The sequence below is a fragment of the Sinocyclocheilus anshuiensis genome, unplaced genomic scaffold (assembly GCF_001515605.1).
Source record: "Sinocyclocheilus anshuiensis isolate Anshui unplaced genomic scaffold, SAMN03320099.WGS_v1.1 scaffold9, whole genome shotgun sequence".
Taxonomy (NCBI): domain Eukaryota; kingdom Metazoa; phylum Chordata; class Actinopteri; order Cypriniformes; family Cyprinidae; genus Sinocyclocheilus; species Sinocyclocheilus anshuiensis.
In genome coordinates this window covers 2,631,285-2,657,493 of record NW_015540887.1, presented here as the reverse complement: position 1 = coordinate 2,657,493, position 26,209 = coordinate 2,631,285, and the positions used below count along the sequence as shown (strand labels likewise).

General features: G+C 38.4%; 1 protein-coding gene across 1 annotated transcript in view; it reads right to left on the bottom strand.

Moving 5' to 3' along the window:
- The window catches only part of LOC107688766 (neuropilin-2-like), a 73,786-nt gene that overhangs the window by 25,516 nt on the left and 22,061 nt on the right, over window positions 1–26,209 (bottom strand). Inside the window, exons 3-7 of the mRNA XM_016486528.1 lie at window positions 23,400–23,581; window positions 11,347–11,574; window positions 9,192–9,347; window positions 8,756–8,925; window positions 4,180–4,335 (exon numbers count right to left, since the gene is read on the bottom strand). Of these exons, the coding sequence (XP_016342014.1) occupies window positions 4,180–4,335; window positions 8,756–8,925; window positions 9,192–9,347; window positions 11,347–11,574; window positions 23,400–23,581 (892 nt within the window). The remainder of the gene's footprint in view (window positions 1–4,179; window positions 4,336–8,755; window positions 8,926–9,191; window positions 9,348–11,346; window positions 11,575–23,399; window positions 23,582–26,209) is intronic.

Below are 26,209 nucleotides of genomic sequence, written 5' to 3'. Positions count from 1 at the left end.
ACAGAAAGCAGGTGTTTATTGTTTAGTAGGGCTTGTGATGTGTCGTGAATTTTAAATACTACTAAATACTTTCTGACAAAATTTAAATCAAAAACTTCAAGAGTGCAATTCTACATGTTGTAAATATAAAACACAAAACTCCCTCTATAAAGCTTATTTAGTGTGGAAGCTCATCTTTTGGATTACAATGGCTGACAGACTAGATCCTGTTCGGAGGAGAAAACAAAACAATGAAAAATGTTGATTTGGTTCCTGCGTTCCTCTTAAATCCCAGTCTGCATGTGAGATTGAGTTGGAGGGATTGGAATGTGGAAGCCCTCCCTCTTGCTTTACCTTCCCACTGTGTTTCTGAAAAAAATTCTGGAAATTTCAAATAAGTAAGCAACTTGTAGAAGGATTCCTTTTTGTTTGATCAATCAAGTGCTGCAGGAATGAGTCCAAAAAAATCTGCCAAAAATTTATTTTTGCACTTCAGGTTCCATCATCATTGTTCATTTTTATGGGTTTTTGGGCTGAAACAAGGGTGACATGCTCATAGTTGAGACAAGCTCAAAGGTTTTTCATGTTTTATACAAAGACATAACATACATTACCTTTGACTTGTCTTGGGAAAATCATTGCAACGAATAGGAAAAGTCACTAGTACACTAGCACTAGTATACTCACTAGTCCATATTCACAGCCTCATTGTGTTTATACTTGTGCTCTTGCAGACTATTCTAACTTAAACTTCCCAACTTGTAGATTTTAAATAAAAACTGAAAGATTGTCAGAAGCTTAGTGTTGGTGAGGAAGTTGTGCAACTGTGGTATTGCTTATACCCTAACATTTGCTTTTTACTTCAGGTGATTGCATTATCTTGGTAAACTAAACCTATAAAGCTTCTTGTTTGCAATAAGCCAAAAGCCAATTGAAAAATCCTACTGTCTTTTCAAGGAAACCAGCAGATGTGGGAATACTTCCAGACAAGTTTCTCAAACATGCATCGTTTTTTGCAATTCTGCTTCTATTTTGGTGAAACTAGCAACAAAAAAATGACACATTGCCGCTTTAAGTCAACTTGGAATCGGTACACACTGTAATTGGAAGAACAGACGATATGTTTTATGACCCTCAGAGGTGTAAATGTTTCCTCTAAAACCACCATTTGTCACAGTGAATGAAAACCATATTTGCACGACCCCACTAAAGACAGGTAACTGTGTATTTTTGTTTGAGTATGTGTGAAACGGTTTTCACACATTCCACCATCACACACTCTGGCTGTGCTTTATGCAGACAACTCGACTCAAAGAGCATCTATTCTCTAGTCTATGACATCACTAAAGGTTAAACCCTCAGCAGTACACTCCCAAAGAACAGAGGAGTCCTCCCGGGATCTGGCAGCGGTCTTCCATTATCCACGCGCTCCATGTGAAGCGGAGGAATGCACAGAGATGGACGGATCTGTCAGGCTGCTGTTTTGAAGTCCGAGCTGATGTCATCTCCCATGACAGCGCTCTCTGTTGCTTCGCCTTAGGATTTTACACGTTAACACACATACCATATGCTCTCTCTCTATATAACCCCCCCTTGATGGTATTGTTAAACAAGCAAGGAATTTACCAGACGTTCATAATGATCTCTGTCAATGACAAGGCTGCTTTAAACGGTCACGATGACCTTAAGAGCAGGTGTGGGACCTTACAGTAGGGACTCACTTATTTTTCCCACCAGTGGAAATGGAATTGAGGCCTTTTGACCTCCTTGCAATTTGAAACAGTATGTTTGTGAAAATAGCATAAATTGTTCTGTCATTACTTTGATGGCTTTATCAGATACAGTCTCGGGAGGGAGTGTGTGGAAACGACACAGTCGTGGGATTGGCTGTATATATGCATGTGTTTCTGTGTGCTGGGTTTCCAGTAAAAGAGAAGGGGATCTGTAGTTCTGTTCCAAAAGTGCTAAACACTATTTTAAGTAGGTACTGTTTCAGTAGGTATGAACTGGCATAAATATGCTGCCTTTTTTGGTCAAATTCTACGGCAACACTCTGCATCCTTGCCCAGAAGTTTCTTATGCTTAACAAGGCTACATTTATTTGATAAAAAAAGCAGTACAAAAAGGAAAATTAGTGATATATTATTACAATATTAAAATTTTTAAATATATTTTAATGAGGGTTTTATATGAATATTAATGTATTATAAATGTATTTAAAGTGATAGTTCATCCAAAAATGAAAATTCTGTCATTAATTACTCACCCTCATGTCGTTCCAAACCTGTAACACCTTCGTTCATCGCAACTACAACGTTCAAAATTTACGGTTGAAACACTGATGACTATTTTAACAATGTCCTTACTACCTTTCTGGACCTTGAACATGTCAGTTGCGTTGCTGTCTATGCAGGGTCAGAAAGCTCTCAGATTTCATCAAAAATATCTTAATTTGTGTTCCGAAGATGAATGAAGGTCTTACAAGTTTGGAACGACATGAAGGTGAGTAATTAATGACAGAATTTTCATTTTTGGGTGAACTAACCCTTTAAGTAATTTTATGCTGAACTTGTATACTGAATTCTGATAAGTCTCAAATACTGAACAATAAAGGTCTCAAAAATTGTTCAAGCCAATTAAAATGGCATATGTTATCCTCATTAGTATATTAGTGGTAAGCACATTAATATGATTATATCTGTTTGAATCGTTAAAGGAGTTTTGCTGTGTAGAGTGTTCCAAATCAGCTATCAGGTAATGTAACTTATAAGGTTACATTTCAGTTAGGATGCTGCTTTATACTGTAGCTTCCTATATACGCAGCACACAAGAAGGTTTTGGAGCACAACTGTGTGTGTCTGTGTGAGATCTTATCAGATCTGATTTAGCAGTGACTGAATGAGTGTGCTGCAGGTAATCTAGTAGTGAACTGAAAACCCGCCACAGCAGCTGAGGCAGTTTGAGAAGAAATTAAGCCCAGCTCTGCTGATATCACACTTACACCACACACACTTACAATCAGCCACCAGCCTACAGTGATCTTCCTCAGCAGCTCTTGCTGTTTGTCCGTACACACACACACAATCTGTCAGTGTCCTCTGGACCAGGGACACACACACCTCCACCATCATTATTCGAGACCGATGAGAGCCCGATGTGGTGCTATCAACCCAAACCATCACCACACAGCCCTGAAAAATAATAACCTGCCTGACTCGAAATCCATTTACATGACGCTCACATACAAAACTGTTTACAGTATTGCAAATTTACATTTTTTTCCCTATTTCCTGTTAATCTATATAGGCGATATTAAAAAAAGTCATGACTGAATGCTTTTCGTCTGCAGGACTGAGGAATCTTGCTAGATAGCTGCCGACATTGAAATATATTCCTTCCAGGCATTTGAATAAACAGAACATTACTAAATAGTACCATTTCTAAATGGACACTGACCAGTCACGCCTCCCATAAGGCGCGAATCACCCATTCCGACATAGCCAGACTTCTTAACAAAGCTTAGCTGAACTGAAACCAAAGCCGCAAAAACAGCGAGCACATTAAGGGAGAGAGAGCTCTGAGATTTTCTGGAAGATTAAAGCCAGAGGCTATTCCAGCAGGAGGTCCGGGGCTAAAGACCCAAACGCCATTTGGTGGTGGCCGGGGTCGTATCCGGCAGGTTATTCTCAGTGGCGGCTGAAGTTTTTTACAGCTTCTTCCAAAATCATTACGCTAACATCAGAGCTTTCACATGTTCCCCTGTCTAGCAATCAACTCCATACAGGATTTCCAGAGGATTTGTTAATAAATGAAGATTAGAGATGATTAGTTTTACATAGGCCTTTCCACTTTTTTCAACTCTCTCCGTTCTCTTCCATTTTCTTTCCACTCGAGCATGTTCACTCGGTTTCTAATAACGGAGTCCTGTCTAGTTTCTCCCATCAGCCTGGACATCTAAAAGGAGCATCTTAGATTGGCATTAAGATCTTAGATTGGTCTTTCTTATTAGTTAAGCTAATAGAACCAGCAATTTAACTAACCCATCACAGAAACTGGGTAGAAACTATACTATCACCTTTTCAGTTCTTTTCTGGTTCTCTGAGTCTCACATGCACATTACTTCATCTCTATAACCAGCACAGGAAAACAGAACAACTGAGTGCTTTATCTCTCACAGGTGCCGTTCCCACGTGATCGTACCTTGTGGTTCTTGCCGTAGCGGTAGATCATCCAGTCTTCTCCATTAGTGCTGACCTCCAGCTTGAAAGTGGTGACGAAGTAGGACTTGTGTGTCTCTTTAGAGACTGCACCCTGGGTGGCGATGCCTGTCAGGACCTTCAGGAAGTGCAGGTCCACCTAAGGAAAAAACAAATGGAAAAATTAAATTAAATCTGTGCTGTTATAAGGGTTTTTGTTGTAATTAATTATGACAGGGCATTTTGTCGACTGCTTGGTTTTCTGTTTCTGTGGGTTGTACTGGGTAGCCCCATCTACCCAAAATTATGGTCCACATTAAAGTATATTAACTTTCAAATATCTTCAGATTGGTTGTCATAATGTCACATCACAGTTTCATTGCTAGTGTGGACAGACAAATTCGCAAATTTGACAAATGTCATGCACTAAAATGTTTATTGCTTTGGATAACAGATTTGAACAAAGCCCTAGTCGTAAATATCAGCCTAGATTTTTTTTTTATTAATAATTTCAGATAATTTAGTTTTTAATTTAAGTTTATATATTTTTGCATATATTTTTGATATTGTTTAAGGATATATTTTATTACATTGAATTAAACTAAAACTAAATAAAAAAAATTTTATCAATTAAAAATAATTGTAAATATTACATTTCTCAGGGCTGTCTAGTGTTACAACATATTGTGTAAAATTGAAAACCAAACTAAAATTAATTTGTTACTATTTTTTACTTAATTTCAGTTTGTTTTGGAGCCATGAACATTTATTATTTTAGTGTTTGATTTTCCAGTTATATTACTTTAATTTACTTTAATATTGTATTCTAGTTTCCTTAGCAATCCCACTAAAATCAGGATGATGAGAGAGTGAGATAAGTAAAGAAGCAGAAGGAGAGATGAGAGAGGGATGTGAGAGGAATGAGATAGAGGGAAGAGCTGAAAGATGGATAGAGCTGTGGGAATATGAGGCATCCCCTCCCTGCAGATCACGGGCGGCAGCGAAGGTGTTATCAGAGCCTTAAGATCAATCACCTTAGCTCTGATCGATACTAACCACCTTCATTCAACTCTCCCTCTCTCCACACAGATTATCACCCTCCCTCGCGCTCCGGACCCCCCCCGCAACGATGATGATGATGATGATTGCGGTGTGAGAGCCGCCTCTCTGCCCCTCCGCCTCTACCGCAGTGAGCTCCTTAATCAGGCATTCAGCTCCCGTCCTAAGGAGAGCTGTTACCCATGATCCTCGGCTCTCTCTGCTCAGCGGGATGTCATCCGAACATGAGCAGGAAAACTGCAGTGTTTGTTATCTGTCAGAGAGACAGGTGTGGCTTTCACACACAGATATGAGCGTGCGCACACACACACACACACCTAGAACCTTCTGTAAAGCTGCTTAGGGCCACAGAGAAACACACCTAGACAAAAAAATCAATAGAACCCAGGACTGCTGCTAACTATTTATTCCAAGGAAAGGACCCTCATCAATCAAGTGGCTGTTACCATCAGAGCGGGCTGTGCATCATCAACCCCTGCATGCGCCCAGACACCAGGGAGAGAGAGAGAGAGAGAGAGAGAGAGAGAGAGAGAGAGATGTAGCCTACCACGTCTGAGAGGCGAGTCCCTGATGAATAGTAATAAAGAGAGAGGGAGAGAAACAATGAGAAAAGAGCATAAGAGAAGATCTGATGAGATGTTAAAGAGATGTTATGGGTTCAATACAAGTTAAACGCTATCATCAGCATCTGTGGAATAATGTTGATTACCACAGAAGATAATTTTGTCTCTTTTCTCAGTAAAAAAAAAAAAAGATTTACATGGTCATAATACTGAGCAGAAAAAAAATATTTTGCAAAGGTGATCTGAAAATAAAATAAAAGAATATAATGGCACCAATTAGTAAGTGCCCTACTGTATTTACCATTATTTTTGCTTAAATAAATAAAATAAAAAACAAAACAAAAAATAAATAAATGAATAAATAAATAAAAATAACCTAAAATTCACTGAAATTAGATTCCTTCATAATACAGTACGGCCCTTTTTTGGACATTATTTTGAAACAGTATGTTTTTAACAGTTAGCCCTAATTTGCAAGTGCCATACTGGAGAAATAAAATAAAATAAACACACACACACACGCACACACACACATTTTTGTTTTTGTGAATTGTGGGGACATTCCATAGGCGTAATGGTTTTTATACTGTACAAACTGTATGTGCTATTGCCCTACACCAGCCCTACACATCTCATGCTATGAGCTGAACATACAGACATGTTAAAGGTATATTGCATTCACACACACACACACACACAAATAAAACAAAATAGAAAAGTAAATTAAAATAAAATATAGTAAAAGTCTAAATTATTTTCCATTGTAAACAATATTATGCCACAGATGCTTTCAACAACAGATCTTAACTCGTATTGTGCCCACAGCATTCATTTAAGGTAACTTCATCAGTTAAGTTACCCTGAAACCCTGGATAAATCAACGGATATCAATGATACACAGATCTCAGCTGCATGTACACACCTAAAACAGAACAACCTTCTGAACACACACACAACAGAGCCGAGGCGTCTGGGTGAAGTATGGTCCTCGGGCATGTTGGCATTTATGACAGCGGTTTGTCAAGATGGATGCCTGGGCCGTGGACCCTGAGAGCGAGGGAGTGATGTCAGGTGTTAACACAACACAACAGCTGTGAGCTCTACCAGAAGCCCACAACTCAGCAGCATCCTGACACAAATACGACACACCACTTAAAGTAACACCAAAAGTAATGAGGCTCATTTTGAAGGCCTGGTGTAGCACCTAACCCGGCCGACTTCCTGCCAGAACCAGAAATCTCAAATCCATATGTCTGTTCACAAGACTTTTGAGATTCCACAATGCATTGTAAGCAAGTTGAGAAGAATGGGAACTTGTAGACACGCAAGTGAGAGAGAGGAAACCTCACCTGGATGTATTCTTTGTTGCTGTCCTCATTGGGCGTCCAAGCGTTATCTTCAAAGTTAAGTCGAGCCTGTCTTGGGGACCATCGGCCATCATAGAAGGAGGATGATGCAGAGATCTGGTCATCGCTGATCTTGTTTGACTCCATGCCAAGAGCATTACTGCAGTGGAAATCTGAGGAACACAGAATTTTTCTTATATTAAAGCAGAGATAAAAGACAGACACGCAAATAAACAGCAGTGTTGCTACTAACTTTGTAGTCTGATTAATTTTATTGAATCATATTGAACGGGTTTGTTCAGTTTATGTAAAAAAACTTGTTAAAAAGATAAAAAAAACACCCTCTTAAGTAGGTTCCATTTAGTTCCAACTACATTTTTGTATTGGTAGATGGACCAACAGTTCAGTTTCGAAGCTCAAAGAAAAAAACATGACTTACTGTCATTGACCTCCTTGAAAGTCATGTTGTAGCGAGCAGAGAATCCATCTTTGGCCACGGCCATATCCGTATGAAAGGACAGAGAGAGGATACCAGTGGATGACTGTATTTCAGAGGGGATTTTGGTACCACAGTGCCGCCCAATCAGAGGTCCCACTGCAAAACACAAATGTAGGAAATGGTTTCTCAGTGCTGGGATGTGAACGGGTCTCATTTGCTGCAGCTGGCCACTCATAAGATAAGGCTGGTTATTCTGTTTATGTGCCTAAAACCTATACAACACCACCTCTCTGAATTCTGGGACGTTTATCTGTCAACAAATGTATATGATTTAGTTTGGTCAGGTTGTAATGCTGTAGAGAGGCTGCTGTCTCACAGTAATGAATCCATCCTCCATCCTGACGCACACACACACACACACACACACACACACACACACACACACAATCTCATGCTATGAGCTGAACATACAGACATGTTAAAGGTATATTGCATTCACACACACACACACACACAAATAAAACAAAATAGAAAAGTAAATTAAAATAAAATATAGTAAAAGTCTAAATTATTTTCCATTGTAAACAATATTATGCCACAGATGCTTTCAACAACAGATCTTAACTCGTATTGTGCCCACAGCATTCATTTAAGGTAACTTCATCAGTTAAGTTACCCTGAAACCCTGGATAAATCAACGGATATCAATGATACACAGATCTCAGCTGCATGTACACACCTAAAACAGAACAACCTCGCTTATTCTGAACACACACACAACAGAGCCAAAGCGTCTGGGTGAAGTATGGTCCTCGGGCATGTTGGCATTTATGACAGCGGTTTGTCAAGATGGATGCCTGGGCCGTGGACCCTGAGAGCGAGGGAGTGATGTCAGGTGTTAACACAACACAACAGCTGTGAGCTCTACCAGAAGCCCACAACTCAGCAGCATCCTGACACAAATACGACACACCACTTAAAGTAACACCAAAAGTAATGAGGCTCATTTTGAAGGCCTGGTGTAGCACCTAACCCGGCCGACTTCCTGCCAGAACCAGAAATCTCAAATCCATATGTCTGTTCACAAGACTTTTGAGATTCCACAATGCATTGTAAGCAAGTTGAGAAGAATGGGAACTTGTAGACACGCAAGTGAGAGAGAGGAAACCTCACCTGGATGTATTCTTTGTTGCTGTCCTCATTGGGCGTCCAAGCGTTATCTTCAAAGTTAAGTCGAGCCTGTCTTGGGGACCATCGGCCATCATAGAAGGAGGATGACGCAGAGATCTGGTCATCGCTGATCTTGTTTGACTCCATGCCAAGAGCATTACTGCAGTGGAAATCTGAGGAACACAGAATTTTTCTTATATTAAAGCAGAGATAAAAGACAGACACGCAAATAAACAGCAGTGTTGCTACTAACTTTGTAGTCTGATTAATTTTATTGAATCATATTGAACGGGTTTGTTCAGTTTATGTAAAAAAACTTGTTAAAAAGATAAAAAAAACACCCTCTTAAGTAGGTTCCATTTAGTTCCAACTACATTTTTGTATTGGTAGATGGACCAACAGTTCAGTTTCGAAGCTCAAAGAAAAAAACATGACTTACTGTCATTGACCTCCTTGAAAGTCATGTTGTAGCGAGCAGAGAATCCATCTTTGGCCACGGCCATATCCGTATGAAAGGACAGAGAGAGGATACCAGTGGATGACTGTATTTCAGAGGGGATTTTGGTACCACAGTGCCGCCCAATCAGAGGTCCCACTGCAAAACACAAATGTAGGAAATGGTTTCTCAGTGCTGGGATGTGAACGGGTCTCATTTGCTGCAGCTGGCCACTCATAAGATAAGGCTGGTTATTCTGTTTATGTGCCTAAAACCTATACAACACCACCTCTCTGAATTCTGGGACGTTTATCTGTCAACAAATGTATATGATTTAGTTTGGTCAGGTTGTAATGCTGTAGAGAGGCTGCTGTCTCACAGTAATGAATCCATCCTCCATCCTGACGCACACACACACACACACACACACACACACACACACACACACACACACACACAGAGTCCCGGATGGGTGAAATAGCCTCATATCAATCAAGTACATTGATTTTCTTCTCTTTTGGAGAGGAAAGGGCTTTAATACCGCAAGTGCTCTCGAACGGGAGCTTGAAATAACTCTCTCTCTCGCCTTTGATGGTGTTGATGATCAAATCAGGTGACTATTGTATACTACTTTGATCAGGACGCTATATGTGTGTGTGTGAATCTTGCTTATCGAAAGTTGCTTACAAACCCCCTTCAAAAATCACATTTCAAAAAGAAAATGTAAATAAAATCCGGCAAATGTAAAAGCAGGCTTCCTTTTTCTCAGCAAGGAAAATGTATATTGCATATTGACAAAATTATAATATTAAGTATTACAAATTATATTGATATATTATACATATATAGAACATAAATTGCACAGTTAAGCCAATTTTCCACTGTATTATCATATTTCATAAAGTGAAATGTAAAAATAGGTATTTTTCAATATTAAAAATAATATTGAAAATATTATAATATTAAGTAGCACACGCTATAAAAATAAATTGAATTATATTTTTTCTTCATATGGAAAATGAAGACGTTTTCCACTGATTTTATTTACGAAAAATAAAAATATGGTGTAAAATGTCAGTGAAATTGAAAAAAAAAATTAAATCTAATGAAAATAATATAATATTAAGTAGTATATATATTTTTTTCATAAAGCAAATAAAGATGCATTTGCACAGTTAAACATATTTTCCACTATATTTTCATAACAGTAATGAATATGGATTGGACAGTATAAAACATACAACCATAACATGCAAACACATTACAATAACGAGTATGGGCTTTTTTATTATATTATATAATGAGAACTGTACTACTAGCTGTTGAACCTGACGTTCTTGGTCAAGTTGGTTAGATTTATTAGACCACCTTAAATATACTGTTACGTTTTAGTGTCTACAGTTATTGTGTCTGATTACATGAGCGTGTGCAGCGCTACAATATGAAGCCCAACCCAGAGGCAGAAAGGCAAGGGTGGGGGCAGTATGGGGGTCTCGGGGCTGAAGCATTAATAAGACAGCTGGGGGAAAAAGAGTGTATTCCACAGCGCTCTGTTCCAGACAAGGAGTAAATCCTATTGCAGTGTTATTCATGCCCCATTTTCACTTTCCTGATAAAGGTTACCATGGCTGCTGTTACCCCCCGTCCTCCGTCTCCTCCACCCCTACGTGCAGAAGAATATGGGTTCCGTGGCTTTTTGGCCCCGCCTGGCGCAGATAAGGCAAAGCAAGGCCCTGGGCTCCGCTTTCATCTGCCAATGCTCGCTACTAAAATAGCTCCAGCGGCAGCCGCAGTAACAGCACGACAGCAACACGCCTGAGCGTCATACCGGCGGAGCTGCAAGCGCAGCGGCCAAAGGACGGGTGGTGCGTGTCACAGGGCAAGAGCCAACAGCTGTATAGACTGGTGGATAAACCAACCAGATGGTCCATAGTGCGATAGTGAACGGCATGTGGATTAGAAATCATTAAGTGACCAAATTACGTACGGCAGACATGCAACATACTGATCTCAAAGCAGACAATGAGGTCAGAGGGAAATGGGAAACGCAATCCTCTTAAAGTCACGGGTGGTCTGGACTTTGGAATACCGTGGTCTAATCCGAACCTCGACTGTAAATCCAAACTGAATTCTTCAGGATTACAACATCTAGACTCACCCTGCGGGAGGCCGTCCCACACCTCCAGCCAGTCGTACTTGCACTCGCCCTCCGAGCCCTGCAAGGGGTCGTTCTCCAGGTCAAAAGTCAGGAAGGTGAGGGTGACGTCCATGTGAGGAGGGACGATGATGATGAAGGTGCACTCCAGATTGTGGGGGTATTTGTCAGGGAAGCCGGGCGACTCGATCACACCTGACGGAATGGTGAAGTTTCTGGAACAGTCGGAGCCTGGAGGAAGAGAAATCAGAAAATATGTGAAGACAGCAGCTGAAACACACCGTTATGTGCATGTGTGAGACATGACGCTTTTGTATTGACCAAAACATCAGAGAGTGGGCTTGTTCTAGAGGGGCTGGAGAAACACATGCTTTCTTTTATCTATCGCACACAGAGAAATAGCCACACTCGGTTAGCTTTCTGACAAAAACATATTGATGTAAACGAAAACGGGAACATTCATCAAAGTGAAGCTTTATATCTGTACGGAAAAATCCTTCATCAGCAAAAGTGCTGAATTCGAATGATTTCCCATCCCTGAAGCTGCTGTCAATATTCAGTTACCGCTATAGTCAGATGGCGCTCAGCGATTCTCATGCTGCATGTTTGTGTCTAATGCAGGAGGGATTTCTGTGACATAGGCAGACGTACTGTATGTTAAGGTGTCATTTTAGGACATGATGTTGTATGACACGCATCTCAGTTTAACCTTGTGCCAGAACTGTACAAGCAAGCACACTTGTTCACTCTCTTCAATTTTAGTATTGAAAAGTCTTATTCATTCCATTATATTGGTTCATTTGGATGGTTCTTGTAGTGAACATATTCATAAAAAGGTTCACTGATTTGAGTCCCATACATAGCACAGAATATTTAGACCATCACTTTATTTTAGACTTTTATATAATTTCTATATATTAATGTTTTGTGATCATATGTTGTTTAAAGCTAGGTCAATTTCTTGTATTTTTCAGATACATTTTTATTCAGGAATGCAAACTTTGTTCTTTAAGGTGTGTCATATTTATTGTTTCCCCAATCAAAATAAGAATATTTTCAACAGGAATTTGTGTAATCATGAATTTTGTGAGAGGGCGAAAGGTTTTCCCAAGCAGATTTTGCAAAAAGTTCAAATTAGTCACATGGATTCGCACACTTACTGACAGAAAGCTACTTGGTTTTAAAGTGACTTCTGTTTGAGCTGTGATTCATGCATTGCTACCCTATTGACAATGCACTTTTTTTGCTGATGTGAAATTTTGCGAATTCTGCTGGGTCATTTTTATTTAGCTTTACAATATAAATCACCAAACAATTTAATTGTATGGAAAAGAGCAGCTTGAACATTCTGCTAAACATCTCTTTTTGTGTTTCACAATAGAAAGAATATCACAATGCTTTGGAACAATGGGTAAATAATGACAGGATTTTCATGTCTAGGTAAACTAGCTATCCCTTTAAGGCTGTGTAGTAAACCTTTATAGTTTCAAGCTGGTTTTAAGCCTATGCTGGATAGTGTTTAGCTTTGGACCACAGAGTTAGTGTTCCCTGTATGCTAACACATGCACAGTCATGCTTCACCTTCAGCCGTGACACAAGTCCTACACACCAGCCTTTGACACAATGCACGGCACATTCATGTGTAACGCCACCTTTTCAGAGACACACTGCTCATACTAATGCACAGAAGGGCAAACACATGCTCACCTCAACACACACATGCAGTCAAGCCCATGAAATCCCATGATGTTCTTCCTGTAATCTCAAAGGATCTCCGTTTGAGGCACAGGAAGTGCTGCTCGCATTATTTAAAAAATAAAAGCACACATGAGAGCAAAAGTAAGAGAAATCGTTTGAGGAGCTGTTGACAGGGGCTGTGGGGGTAAAACATCAACGGATCAGAGAACAAACGCTCAGTGATCTGTAACTCTTAACTCTTCAATAACTCAAATGCTTTAACTATTTCTGTGCTCGCCGAGCAGCTGTGTGGGAACTGGGAATGACAACTGTGCTTCACGCAACCTCATATCACCTATACACATACTGGGACTGATTTCTTCCGTCAAGACTGTCATATTGTTACACGAATATCCCATTTGAAAATTAACAGAGCACTATTTAAAGTACTAGAGCTGTAGACTGCAGTATAATGTCTGAGGCCTTAATGACAGGTCAGTGACCCCATGTGGACGGGTTCAGACCTGCCCTTGAGACTCACAAACATGCTCACTCACACAGATGCTCTCATGCACAAGAGTCTGCAGAGATTCTAGAATGTGGCAGTTTAGAGAGACCTTTTTTGAGGTCAAAAGGATGCAAGTTCAATATTCGCCGCAGTAGCATTTTTAATAAACCAAAAAGCAAATGTGGTGTGCAAAAAAGTGTATTTGGTCCAAAGTAAACAAGCCAAACCTCGACCCCTGGGTGGAACTCCATTCCGCCCCAATTTACCTGTAACACCATGTCCAGTCCAATCTGTGCAACATTTTGGACTCAATAACTGTATACAGCTACATTTTTCTGTAAACATCTCATAAAGATCACGTAACTGCATACTTTTAGGGGTCTGAGGCGATCATACATGGATTCACCAAAAAATTTTTTTAAATAAAAATAAAGGTAATTCTTAGTATTCATAAACGCAATTTTATTTTTCTAGAACAAACTGCTTACTAGAAGACATGACCAAGATATTAAAATGAAATTGTTTTTATTTATTTTTTAATTAAATATTTATTACTATTTAATAATTTATTTTTAAGAATTATTTTAAAAATATGATTTATTTTAAAACTATTGGTGTTTTTTAAATTTTATTTGTATTATTATCAGAAATGAATTGAATTTTCTTTTTGTCACTGTATTTAATTTTCCTCCATGCCCTGACACTCTAATACAACAAACATTAATTTTTTTTATAATTGCAACTTTATCTCTCACTATTTTGGCTTTTTTTGTGACACTGACTTTATATCAGTGTGATTTTATTTTATTTTATTTTAAGTGCATTTCTGTAGCTCAAACATTTATGGATGGCGCTAGGGAATTCCCAGGGAATACAAGGACTGATAGAAATTCATATTTATATATATCTTGAATGCAATGTCGCAAGTCGCTATGAATGAAAGCAACTGCCAAATGCATAAATTTTTATTTGTTTTAAACTTCATCTCACAATTTCCTTTTTTATTTCTTCTAAGGCGGTAACCAGCTTTCATTGAGTTTGGTGGTGACAGCTGCATTAATCACATATTTTTAGGGAGGCTAGTATGATAGACAAGGGGGTCTGAAGCCTTCTTAAATAGGGTGTAGAATCACCTCTGCTCGTGCACTTGCTCAGTGTGGGCAGCACACAGGAAACCAGGGTCTGTCTGGCACCCCAGCAGCTGAGAGAGAGACAGGTCCCAGAAAGATAGCAGGCCAGGGTTAATGTTACACCCTCCTGCACTAATACGGCACACTACATCTGTTCAAGGCCTGCGCACGCGCGTGTGTGTATGTGTATGAATGTGTCAGGCTCACATCCTTGGCAAATGGTCATGCATTTCCACTAGCACCTGCCTGTACACGTCACATGTTTGAATGTTGCTTCTCTCTAACACACATGCACTCTCTTTCCTTATTGTTTCTCCCATCTCCAGTGATCAGCAATATAAATAACTCATTACATACAATATATTTATCTGGGTAAAATCATAGCTCTGAAACAATTCCCAGCACATCTTAACACAATGACCAAGACTGATCCAGCAGTATTATCCCTGTCCACAGCCCAAAAATACACTCTAATGCTCAAACAAACCTCTACAACCAAATTGTTTAAAAACAATTTAGGGGTTAAATTTCAAAGAGGAATATCATCTAAAGCCTTTATTGTGACTACCATGAGGATATCTATGCCTAAAACAGCTTCTATCTAGCTAAGCAAGATGTTACAAAGTGTACTTGCAAGAGAGTTTGTAACTGTCTTAAAACTGTCTAATGACTCTTTAGTATTTTAAGACTTACTTCCTTATTCTTCTTTTGGAACTGAGAATCAAATTAATTTCTAACAGTTTTTCATCACAGACATGTGTGTATATTTTTTTATTTTAAAGATTACATATGTATATTATTTTAAAGAATGTTTTTTTTATACTTATTTATAATTATAATTAGTTATAATTAGTTATTTATTTAACTTTATATGTATCATTAATTGAAAATTAATTCCATTTGTGAAGTTTCTTTTCTTTTTATCATTGCATTTTATTTTGCCCCATTTCCTGACACTTTAATACCACATAAACACATTTGCGTGAAAACATCCAGACTGGCACGTTCCCTCCATTACTGGGTCAGATGTGCTGTCACACGCCTTTACCCTGCAGTGGTGACATTATGCTTTACTACAGCTTGTTTCTCAGACAGGCTGTCTGTATGTGAGTATATCTGTGCGTATGAGAGCCTGCCAGTCACGGGTTGACCCCTCATACTCACGCCACCTCAGATGGGCAGACAGTACGCCAGACCCCCGCTGAGCCGCTACTGTACTGGGCTGCAGTATGCATGAGTGACCCCGACGCCATCAGCCTTTTTGTTGGCTCTCTAATTAATTCACGTTTGTGAGCATGGTAAAAACAGCCAGCCTGCAGAAAGATGGGGAACTCTCCCCCACCCCTCCTCCAGCAAGGGAAAGCCACGCGTTGGAGGCTCAGCGCCGGGATTGGTGTGCGTGGCTGGGTCTGTCTGTGGCCAGAGGGAAATGGGGGGGCTGTTATTAAGGAGCGTTGCTGGGTAGAATAGGAATGTTTGTCATGGATGAGGTAATGGTGTGTGTGTGCGTGTAAGAGAGATTACAGTACTATATGTGTGAGGTGTGCTGGCATGATTTTCATCTAAGCCATACAACATACATGAGCAATGATGCAGATGTTGGGAACGCTTGGATATTTATTAATATGTGTATAGAGATTTCTGGCTTTTAGAATGTCATTTGCACTTTAGCAAAGTTTGTCATCACTTTAATATTTGTTTAAAGGAGTAGTTGGCTCAGAAATTAAAATTTGCTCAGTATTTACTCACCCTTGTGTCTCTTCAAACCTGTACAATGTTTTTATTCCATGGACAAAACACAACAACAATGATTTATAGTGACAATGTCTGTCTAGTTAAAAAAAAAAAAAAAAAAAGTCCATATGGCTTGTGCATCATATTCCAAGCTCTGCATAGACAATTGATAGTTTGAAAGCAAATATATATTGCCATTCAGAGGTTTGGGGTTTGAACGATATCTCTTATGCTCAAGGCTGAATTTATTTGATAAAAAATACAATAAAACAAGTAATAATGTGAAATATTAATAAATGTAAAATATGAAATATATAAAATATTTTTTTAAATAACTGTTTTCTACGAATATATATTAAAATGTAATTTATTCTTGTGATGACAAAGCTGAATTTTCAGCAGTCATTGCTTCAGTCTTTGCTGTCACATGATCCTTCAGAAAAAATGTAATATGGTGATTTGCTGCTCAAAAAACATTTCATAATAAATCTTATCTAATCTCATCAACATTGAAAACAGTTGTGCTTCTTAATATTTTTGTGGAAACAGTGAAACATTTTTTTTAGGATTCTTTGATAAATACAAAGTTAAAATTAACTATTTATTTAAAATATAAATCTTTTGTTACATTATAAAAAAGTTCACAATTTAATTTATCCTTGTTTAATAAAAGTCAAAAATTTTTTTTTATCTTACTGACTCTTCTTCATCACAACAACAACAACAAAACATACCAGAGTTTCAAAACATCTGTAGGGCAGTATCTCTATCCATTAGCCCTTGATAATTCTGATAGTAGAATGGATGCAGTCACTACTAGATGAGCATCACTATGACTGTAGGGCAGTTGTGTTGTGAGCTGTAACTGGCTATTCTAGACCTCCACTGATGAAGATCTGATTGGCTGAGAGTTTTTATATTGTAACTGTGGCAACAGAATCATGTGGTTAAGTGTATGGTTGAGTAAACTAAGTGCTTATTATGAATAAGGTTCAGATATGTAAGGTCACTGGGCTTTCTAACACTCTGAATGCAGCAACTAAACAGCATAATAAGGATGCCTGATGTTGACCATTTGAAAACAAATGTCTGGTTTGGGGTGTTTTCCCATGAGCTCTTCCTACTGCGCACATTATTTCTGCAAGATAGGAGCTGGCCGAAGCTTCAGACAGCTGAAGAAATAACACATCATTTTGCTCTCAAGGGCAGGGGCTGAAATCCCCAAGTGTGGTGGCACAGGTAGCTGTTGGGCGGCTCAAGAGCGACAAGATACTGATTTCCTGTGTGCAGCAGGAGGTGGGGAATTGATGCAGTGTTTCTAACTAGCAGGCTGTGCAGCACAAGGCGGACACACCTCCAGGCTGTGTATTTACCCAAGATCCCTATCGCTGCTAGAGAAAACTGCCCTGGCCACGCCAGGGCATGTCCAGTACACTTACCAATATAAATAAACAACACTTGCTCTCAGGGATTCTGGGATGGTTTCAATTGCTGCTGCTGCTGTTTCCTTTCTATATCATTTTTCCTCTCTTTTCAAAATGTTCTTTCTTTAATTCAGCAATATGCATTTAGAATATACAAACACATACAAGTATACCTATGTATGTAATAATATACATACACAAATACTGCATTTATTAGATCAAAAATATTGTAAAAACAGTCATATTTCAAAATATTATTAAAGAATATTTTAAAATGTAACTTATTCTGTGATGACAACACTGAATTTTCAGCATCATTACTCCAGTCTTCAGTGTCACATGACTCTTCAGAATTCTTCATTGTAATATGATGGTTTGATACTCAAGAAACATTGCTTATTATTAACAATTTTAAAAAGTGTTTTTTTTTTGTATAAAATCTGTTTTCAGGAATCTTTGATGAATTAAAAGCTCAAAAGAACAACATTTATTTGAAAAAGAAATATTCTGTAACATTATAAATATCTTTACTGTTACTTTTGATTAATTAAATGCATTCTTTTTAAAATAAAATTTACTTAATTTTTTAATGGTATATTTATAAATGTAAATTTTTTTTTAATTGGTTATCAAAATTTAAGTGCTGTGCATCAGAGCAGGTGCGTTACTGACAAATAAAGGCATTTATGATAAAAAGAATCTTCATATAACACCAGATCATCGAGTCATAAACAAACACACTTACTTTTTCAAATTCATCAAAATTCAGTCCAAAAAAATCTCTTTGTCTTTGTATTTGAACATGCACACATCCACACACACACTCCCACACATTTTCACACGCATCCTCTGAGTATAATGAGATCTTGTTAATGCCATGGCAACTGAGAGCTTCCACACGCCAATGGGTCTCATCATTATTGCTTGTTTATGATTAAAAAAACCTGCGACCTGCCGTTGTTATAGCGTTCATCACTGTCTCCCTTCGTACCTCTGCTCCGCGTTAGCCAGGTTGCTATGGAGCTCTCACACTATCAGATCACACTCAACGGATTGTGTCATCACTTCCTCCGTAAAGCGGGAGGTGTGGGGCCTCTGTTCGCGATAAAGCGTTCACTGATATCTCTCAGCGTCGGGCGTCCACACTGAGTGAGTTTAGCTGGTCATCCATCTGGTGGATCTCATTAAGGACTTGCTTTTGTGTTTCGATCCCTCAGAAGAAGCTGCCACTCCTCTGTAAACCTGAACCCACCAACTGCAACTGCTAACTGGTCATTTCCGACCAATGCCTTCCTCCAGCTGCTCTGCATGGCTGTCCCAGTGCACTACTGTGGGGAGCTAAGAGGAAAGACCATCACACATGTTGTGTTAGTAACCCCAGCTGCCCTGCCCCAGCCGGCCTCAGGGGAGGGTAGATCAGGAGTCAATTAAAAAGGCATTCTCAGAATGCTTTCAGAAGGTTGAAAAAGGAACAAGGGATGTCTCCACATTGTTTATTTGCCCGCCAGCAGCCACCTTGATCTGAATTTGTGCCGGTGCATGTCGACCAGGCTGTCAATGAGAGAGAAATCGTACAGTGTAAGAAGGCACCAGAGGTCAGCTAGAGTAAATCTGGCTGCTCAGAGAGCGTTCACACATACAGTAGCGACAAAACAACCCAAAGTGATTTCACTGCTAGCAGCAAACGCTTATTACATATCAAAATGGAATAATCAAAACAGAAGTTTATAGTCTAATAAACTTAAATCATTCAATATAAAGAAATATATAAACTACAATTTTCTATAGACTTTTCAAAATTACATAGCATACACAAAACCTATCTACTCATCCATCTATCTAGCCATCTATTTACCCATCCATCTACCCATTTATCTATCATCCATCTATTCATCCACCCATCCATCCAAACTTCAAGGTTTACTTTATTACTTTTTACAGCTTTTCTCTCAAAACTTTTAAAATGAATCTCAAGGAACAATGTAAAGGTTGTCTACATAAACATAGTTTTTTTTCAGTTAAAAATTAGTTATGAATTTCAATTATTTTGATTTTGCTTTCATGCATTCACATTCAAATTGCAATTACACATCCTGTTTGATACCTCAATTCAAATTCAATTCAAATTAAAGAACTCAATTGACCCTTCGCAGAAAGCTTGATTGACAGGCGATCTGACCAATCATAATGCCGAATTCGCCATTCTGTCCGACAAACAAATCAGACAGGAGAGCAGATTAACGTCGGTAGGCTTAAACTTGAAAAATGGTGTGCATTGACGTCTTTCTGCGGTTTAAATAAAATACGTTCTGATGTTAATTCATGTTTATTTCATGCTTTAACTAGTAAATATAAAAAGACGATCGGTTCATGTGTGCCGCTTGAACTGAGGCGCTACAGCGATCTGTCACGACACATTAAAGAGCAACAAAATGGTATTTATTGTTACATACACAAATACTGCATTTATTAGATCAAAAATATTGTAAAAACAGTCATATTTCAAAATATTATTAAAGAATATTTTAAAATGTAACTTATTCTGTGATGACAACACTGAATTTTCAGCATCATTACTCCAGTCTTCAGTGTCACATGACTCTTCAGAATTCTTCATTGTAATATGATGGTTTGATACTCAAGAAACATTGCTTATTATTAACAATTTTAAAAAGTGTTTTTTTTTTGTATAAAATCTGTTTTCAGGAATCTTTGATGAATTAAAAGCTCAAAAGAACAACATTTATTTGAAAAAGAAATATTCTGTAACATTATAAATATCTTTACTGTTACTTTTGATTAATTAAATGCATTCTTTTTAAAATAAAATTTACTTAATTTTTTAATGGTATATTTATAAATGTAAATTTTTTTTTAATTGGTTATCAAAATTTAAGTGCTGTGCATCAGAGCAGGTGCGTTACTGACAAATAAAGGCATTTATGATAAAAAGAATCTTCATATAACACCAGATCATCGAGTCATAAACAAACACACTTACTTTTTCAAATTCATCAAAATTCAGTCCAAAAAAATCTCTTTGTCTTTGTATTTGAACATGCACACATCCACACACACACTCCCACACATTTTCACACGCATCCTCTGAGTATAATGAGATCTTGTTAATGCCATGGCAACTGAGAGCTTCCACACGCCAATGGGTCTCATCATTATTGCTTGTTTATGATTAAAAAAACCTGCGACCTGCCGTTGTTATAGCGTTCATCACTGTCTCCCTTCGTACCTCTGCTCCGCGTTAGCCAGGTTGCTATGGAGCTCTCACACTATCAGATCACACTCAACGGATTGTGTCATCACTTCCTCCGTAAAGCGGGAGGTGTGGGGCCTCTGTTCGCGATAAAGCGTTCACTGATATCTCTCAGCGTCGGGCGTCCACACTGAGTGAGTTTAGCTGGTCATCCATCTGGTGGATCTCATTAAGGACTTGCTTTTGTGTTTCGATCCCTCAGAAGAAGCTGCCACTCCTCTGTAAACCTGAACCCACCAACTGCAACTGCTAACTGGTCATTTCCGACCAATGCCTTCCTCCAGCTGCTCTGCATGGCTGTCCCAGTGCACTACTGTGGGGAGCTAAGAGGAAAGACCATCACACATGTTGTGTTAGTAACCCCAGCTGCCCTGCCCCAGCCGGCCTCAGGGGAGGGTAGATCAGGAGTCAATTAAAAAGGCATTCTCAGAATGCTTTCAGAAGGTTGAAAAAGGAACAAGGGATGTCTCCACATTGTTTATTTGCCCGCCAGCAGCCACCTTGATCTGAATTTGTGCCGGTGCATGTCGACCAGGCTGTCAATGAGAGAGAAATCGTACAGTGTAAGAAGGCACCAGAGGTCAGCTAGAGTAAATCTGGCTGCTCAGAGAGCGTTCACACATACAGTAGCGACAAAACAACCCAAAGTGATTTCACTGCTAGCAGCAAACGCTTATTACATATCAAAATGGAATAATCAAAACAGAAGTTTATAGTCTAATAAACTTAAATCATTCAATATAAAGAAATATATAAACTACAATTTTCTATAGACTTTTCAAAATTACATAGCATACACAAAACCTATCTACTCATCCATCTATCTAGCCATCTATTTACCCATCCATCTACCCATTTATCTATCATCCATCTATTCATCCACCCATCCATCCAAACTTCAAGGTTTACTTTATTACTTTTTACAGCTTTTCTCTCAAAACTTTTAAAATGAATCTCAAGGAACAATGTAAAGGTTGTCTACATAAACATAGTTTTTTTTCAGTTAAAAATTAGTTATGAATTTCAATTATTTTGATTTTGCTTTCATGCATTCACATTCAAATTGCAATTACACATCCTGTTTGATACCTCAATTCAAATTCAATTCAAATTAAAGAACTCAATTGACCCTTCGCAGAAAGCTTGATTGACAGGCGATCTGACCAATCATAATGCCGAATTCGCCATTCTGTCCGACAAACAAATCAGACAGGAGAGCAGATTAACGTCGGTAGGCTTAAACTTGAAAAATGGTGTGCATTGACGTCTTTCTGCGGTTTAAATAAAATACGTTCTGATGTTAATTCATGTTTATTTCATGCTTTAACTAGTAAATATAAAAAGACGATCGGTTCATGTGTGCCGCTTGAACTGAGGCGCTACAGCGATCTGTCACGACACATTAAAGAGCAACAAAATGGTATTTATTGTTTGAATTTCTTAAAAAAATGACAAAATTTGAAAGCTAAGACTTCGTTTCATACCAAAAGTAACCTACTCTGTCTTGTCTGTGGAGTGTTATCAGTGTTCTCTTTGCTCCGCGATGTATTTTTCAAATGCGTGAAAACATGATGTGTAGTGTGAGAATGGCATGGCTTGTCGGACATAGCAACAGTAAATAAGGAGGGGGGGGCTCTTTGTGAAGTGTCAATTGCAATTTGAAAGGCATTCTGAATTGAATTCTGAATGGTGCATAACCTTCCTACGACCTCCAACTATAAAACCACTCCAAAGGAGATTATAGTGACCTACTGCATTTGATCCAATAACCAATTGCAGCTCTTCCCTCCAATCCATAAAAGCCATTTGGAACTTGTCATAAATGGTAATCCTGTCTTCCTGCTTCTGAATGTCCCAATCAGAGCCTTTCCCTCCAGTTTACAAAAGCGAAGACCACAAGTAATAAAACTGGCGGGCTGTCAATGACACCACGCTGACCAATGGGGACTCTTCCCTCCGACTGACAAAAGCCAATCAACACTTCTCAGGCAGGTGGGATTTGACACATAGAAGCCCATGCTGCAAGGAGTGGTGCGTAGATAAAGGAAGAAGTGAGGTACGTGTTTCCTGTGTGAAAGGAAGAATTTGTGATACGTTGTGTGAATTTAAGAGAGACACAGAAATCCTGCTTTCCTTACAGGCTCAGTGGACCCACATGAACTCTACCCACACTGTAAATGCTTTGTTAGTACAAGCGCTTGAACAGAAGACTCCTGCTCAAAGCACACAGGAGAGATGCGTAAACAGCAGGCGAGGCTTTGACACTGCGTTGTTTTTGATAAACTACATCCTGCTGGGTAGCACACGCTTACCTGTCTTATAGATTTCATAGCGCAGCGAAAACCCTGCCCCCTGGTGGGCATAGTCAGAGACGAATTTGATGTGCAGAACGGGGCCTGAGGAGATGATCGCAGGGGGTGCGATGTTACTGCAGTGTTTCCCCAACAGATCAGCGCTCTCTGAGTTCCCATCCCGGATCTCAATGAAGTCATACCTATGGAGAAGACCAAACACAGAGACGTTTATACAAGAGGTCAAGGGCATTAGGCAACTGTTAAATTCAAATGTTCCCCAAGCTGTGCGAATATCCAAATGGGAAGAGTTACCAGATGGTGTGCTAGAAACACTGTCCGATACCGATGATTATTTTCATGTTATGGCCAATAACTGATAAATCTTACTATTTTGTCTAAATATTATAATTCAAATTAAAACACTAAGAATTCAAATCAGTCATTTTAACTGCTACAAGTGAATTTACACATCACAAAATGATAATATACAGTATGAAAAATTAACTTTTACATTTAAGATTACTTTTAGTGTTTGTTAATTTTATAGCATTTATAGCTTTTAAATTTGTATGCATGATTAAATATCTGATATACACCCAAGATAAACTAACGCAGATAAATAAATAAAAATGAACTCTAATATCGCAAGCAATGTTTTGTGCACACACAATATGAAGGCAGTAAACCATAATAGTTCCACACAGAAAGCAATTAAAAGATTTTTGCATGACTGTAAACACATTAGATAGAACAGACACACAACGCAGTGTTAAAGGTCTGTCTGTTCTGCCACTGCTACATAATGAGTTTGATCTTTTCTTGTTTAGTGTTTTTTCTCCCTGTCAACTCTCAAGATATGAACAACCTTGCCAGAAGAAATTACAATGGGATTGTGGTTAAAAGGTGTTTGATCTCAATTAACTATGAAACTATGTCAATTATACACACCTAACATGTTCTACCTGGTTACTAAATAGATTCTTCCACTGAAAGGCTTTTAAAAATTGACCTGATGGCAGGTAAATTAAAAACAGCTCCAGAACGAGCAAAAGAAAGAAATAAAAAGAGCCAATAAAAGGTGTATTATCTCTCTTTTGAAAATGTGAATCAAAGAGTTTCTTTTTAAAATAACACATCAGACAGAAGTGATCCTGGGTCCAGCTGGCAGACAGCGAGGGTAAAAAGCGCTGCTACTTAGCACAGTGTTGTCGTGTTAATAAGACTGAGGTTTATGTAGCTGTACTAGCAGAAGTGCGTGACTCCACAGAGCAAGCTGTGCCTCATTTAACCACCAAATCAGCAAGCCTGTGGACCCTCCGAACATCTGTACTCTTCAGCGCTAGAGAGTCATTGTCTAAAACACTGCTCCAGCTCAAGAAACAAGTGCAGAGACAGAGAAATCAATGAGCCTCGACTTGAAGAAACTATGCTTTCTCTCCTCTGACATATTTATTCAGCGTATTCCTAGAGGACAAATGCATTGCTCTGTCATAGTTTGGGAGACTTAATGGAGTTCTCAGTTATGATTCATTGACGTGCCATCTCAAGTCTCATAGGTTTCTCCTAAAATGTACTAAAAACACAAATGAGACATAAAATAATGTGGTCAGAAAGTAAGTCGGTATCCTTGATTGCTTGCTGAATGCTTATCGAACATGTTAGGGTGATAATAAAGTCTTTTTTCTTCATTATGGGTTAAAATACACTACCATTCAAAAGTTTGTGGTTGATAAGATTTTTGTAACACTTTATTTTAAGAACCAGTTCTCCTTATTATCTAGCTGCTTATTAGCATGCATATTACTAGCATATTGTCTGTTTATTAGTACTTATAAAGCACATATTAATGCCTTATTCTGCATGACCATATTTTAGATCCCTTAATCCTACCCCTTACCTAAACTGAACAACTACCTTACTAACTATTAATAAGCAGCCAATTACTGAGGAAACCTTTTAAGTAATAGTGAATATGTGTTCCCTATTCTAAAGTGTTACCAGATTTTTAAATGTTTTTTTTTTTAAGAAGTCTTTTATGCTCACCACTGGAGCATTTACTTGACCAAAATACAGTAAATAGTAATGTTAAAATATTAAAACAATTTAAAATCATTTTCTATTTGAATATATTTTAAAATGCAATTTGTTCCATTTGTTTGTACAAATTCTTTATATGTAACAAATTCCTATTTCTATATTCTGTAGAGCCTACAAACTTAAAGAATTAAACTTTTTTAAACTTTCCGACTTTCAGCATTCAAAAATTGTCTTGAGCATACTAACATCTTAGGGGCCGTTTACACAACAACGTTTTCAGCCAAAAATGGGAAACTTTTTATGCGTTTTGACTGTTCGTTTACATGACAACGGCGTTTTGGGGACTGAAAACGCATATTTTTGAAAACAGCTTTCAAAGTGCAAGTTTTTGAAATCGGCACCGTTATCGTTTCCGTGTTAAACAGGAGCCGTTTGCACGACAACGTTTTCAGCCAAAAACGGGAAACTTTTTATGCGTTTTGACTGTTCGTTTACTCGACAACGGTGTTTTGGGGACTGAAAACGCATATTTTTGAAAACGGGTTTCAAAGTGCAAGTTTTTGAAAACGGCACCGTTATCGTTTCCGTGTAAACACCCAATACGGGAATCTTTGAAAACGGTGATGTCATGCGCGTGCATAGTACGTGCTAGGTATGTAGACATGCGCAATACGTATCGATTTTAAAGGCAAGCGCGAACAAACATACACAACAATGGCAGAGTATATGGTACTGTTGTTGCTGCTCAAGTGTGGATTTACTTCACCAATATTACAACCAACAGCGGAGAC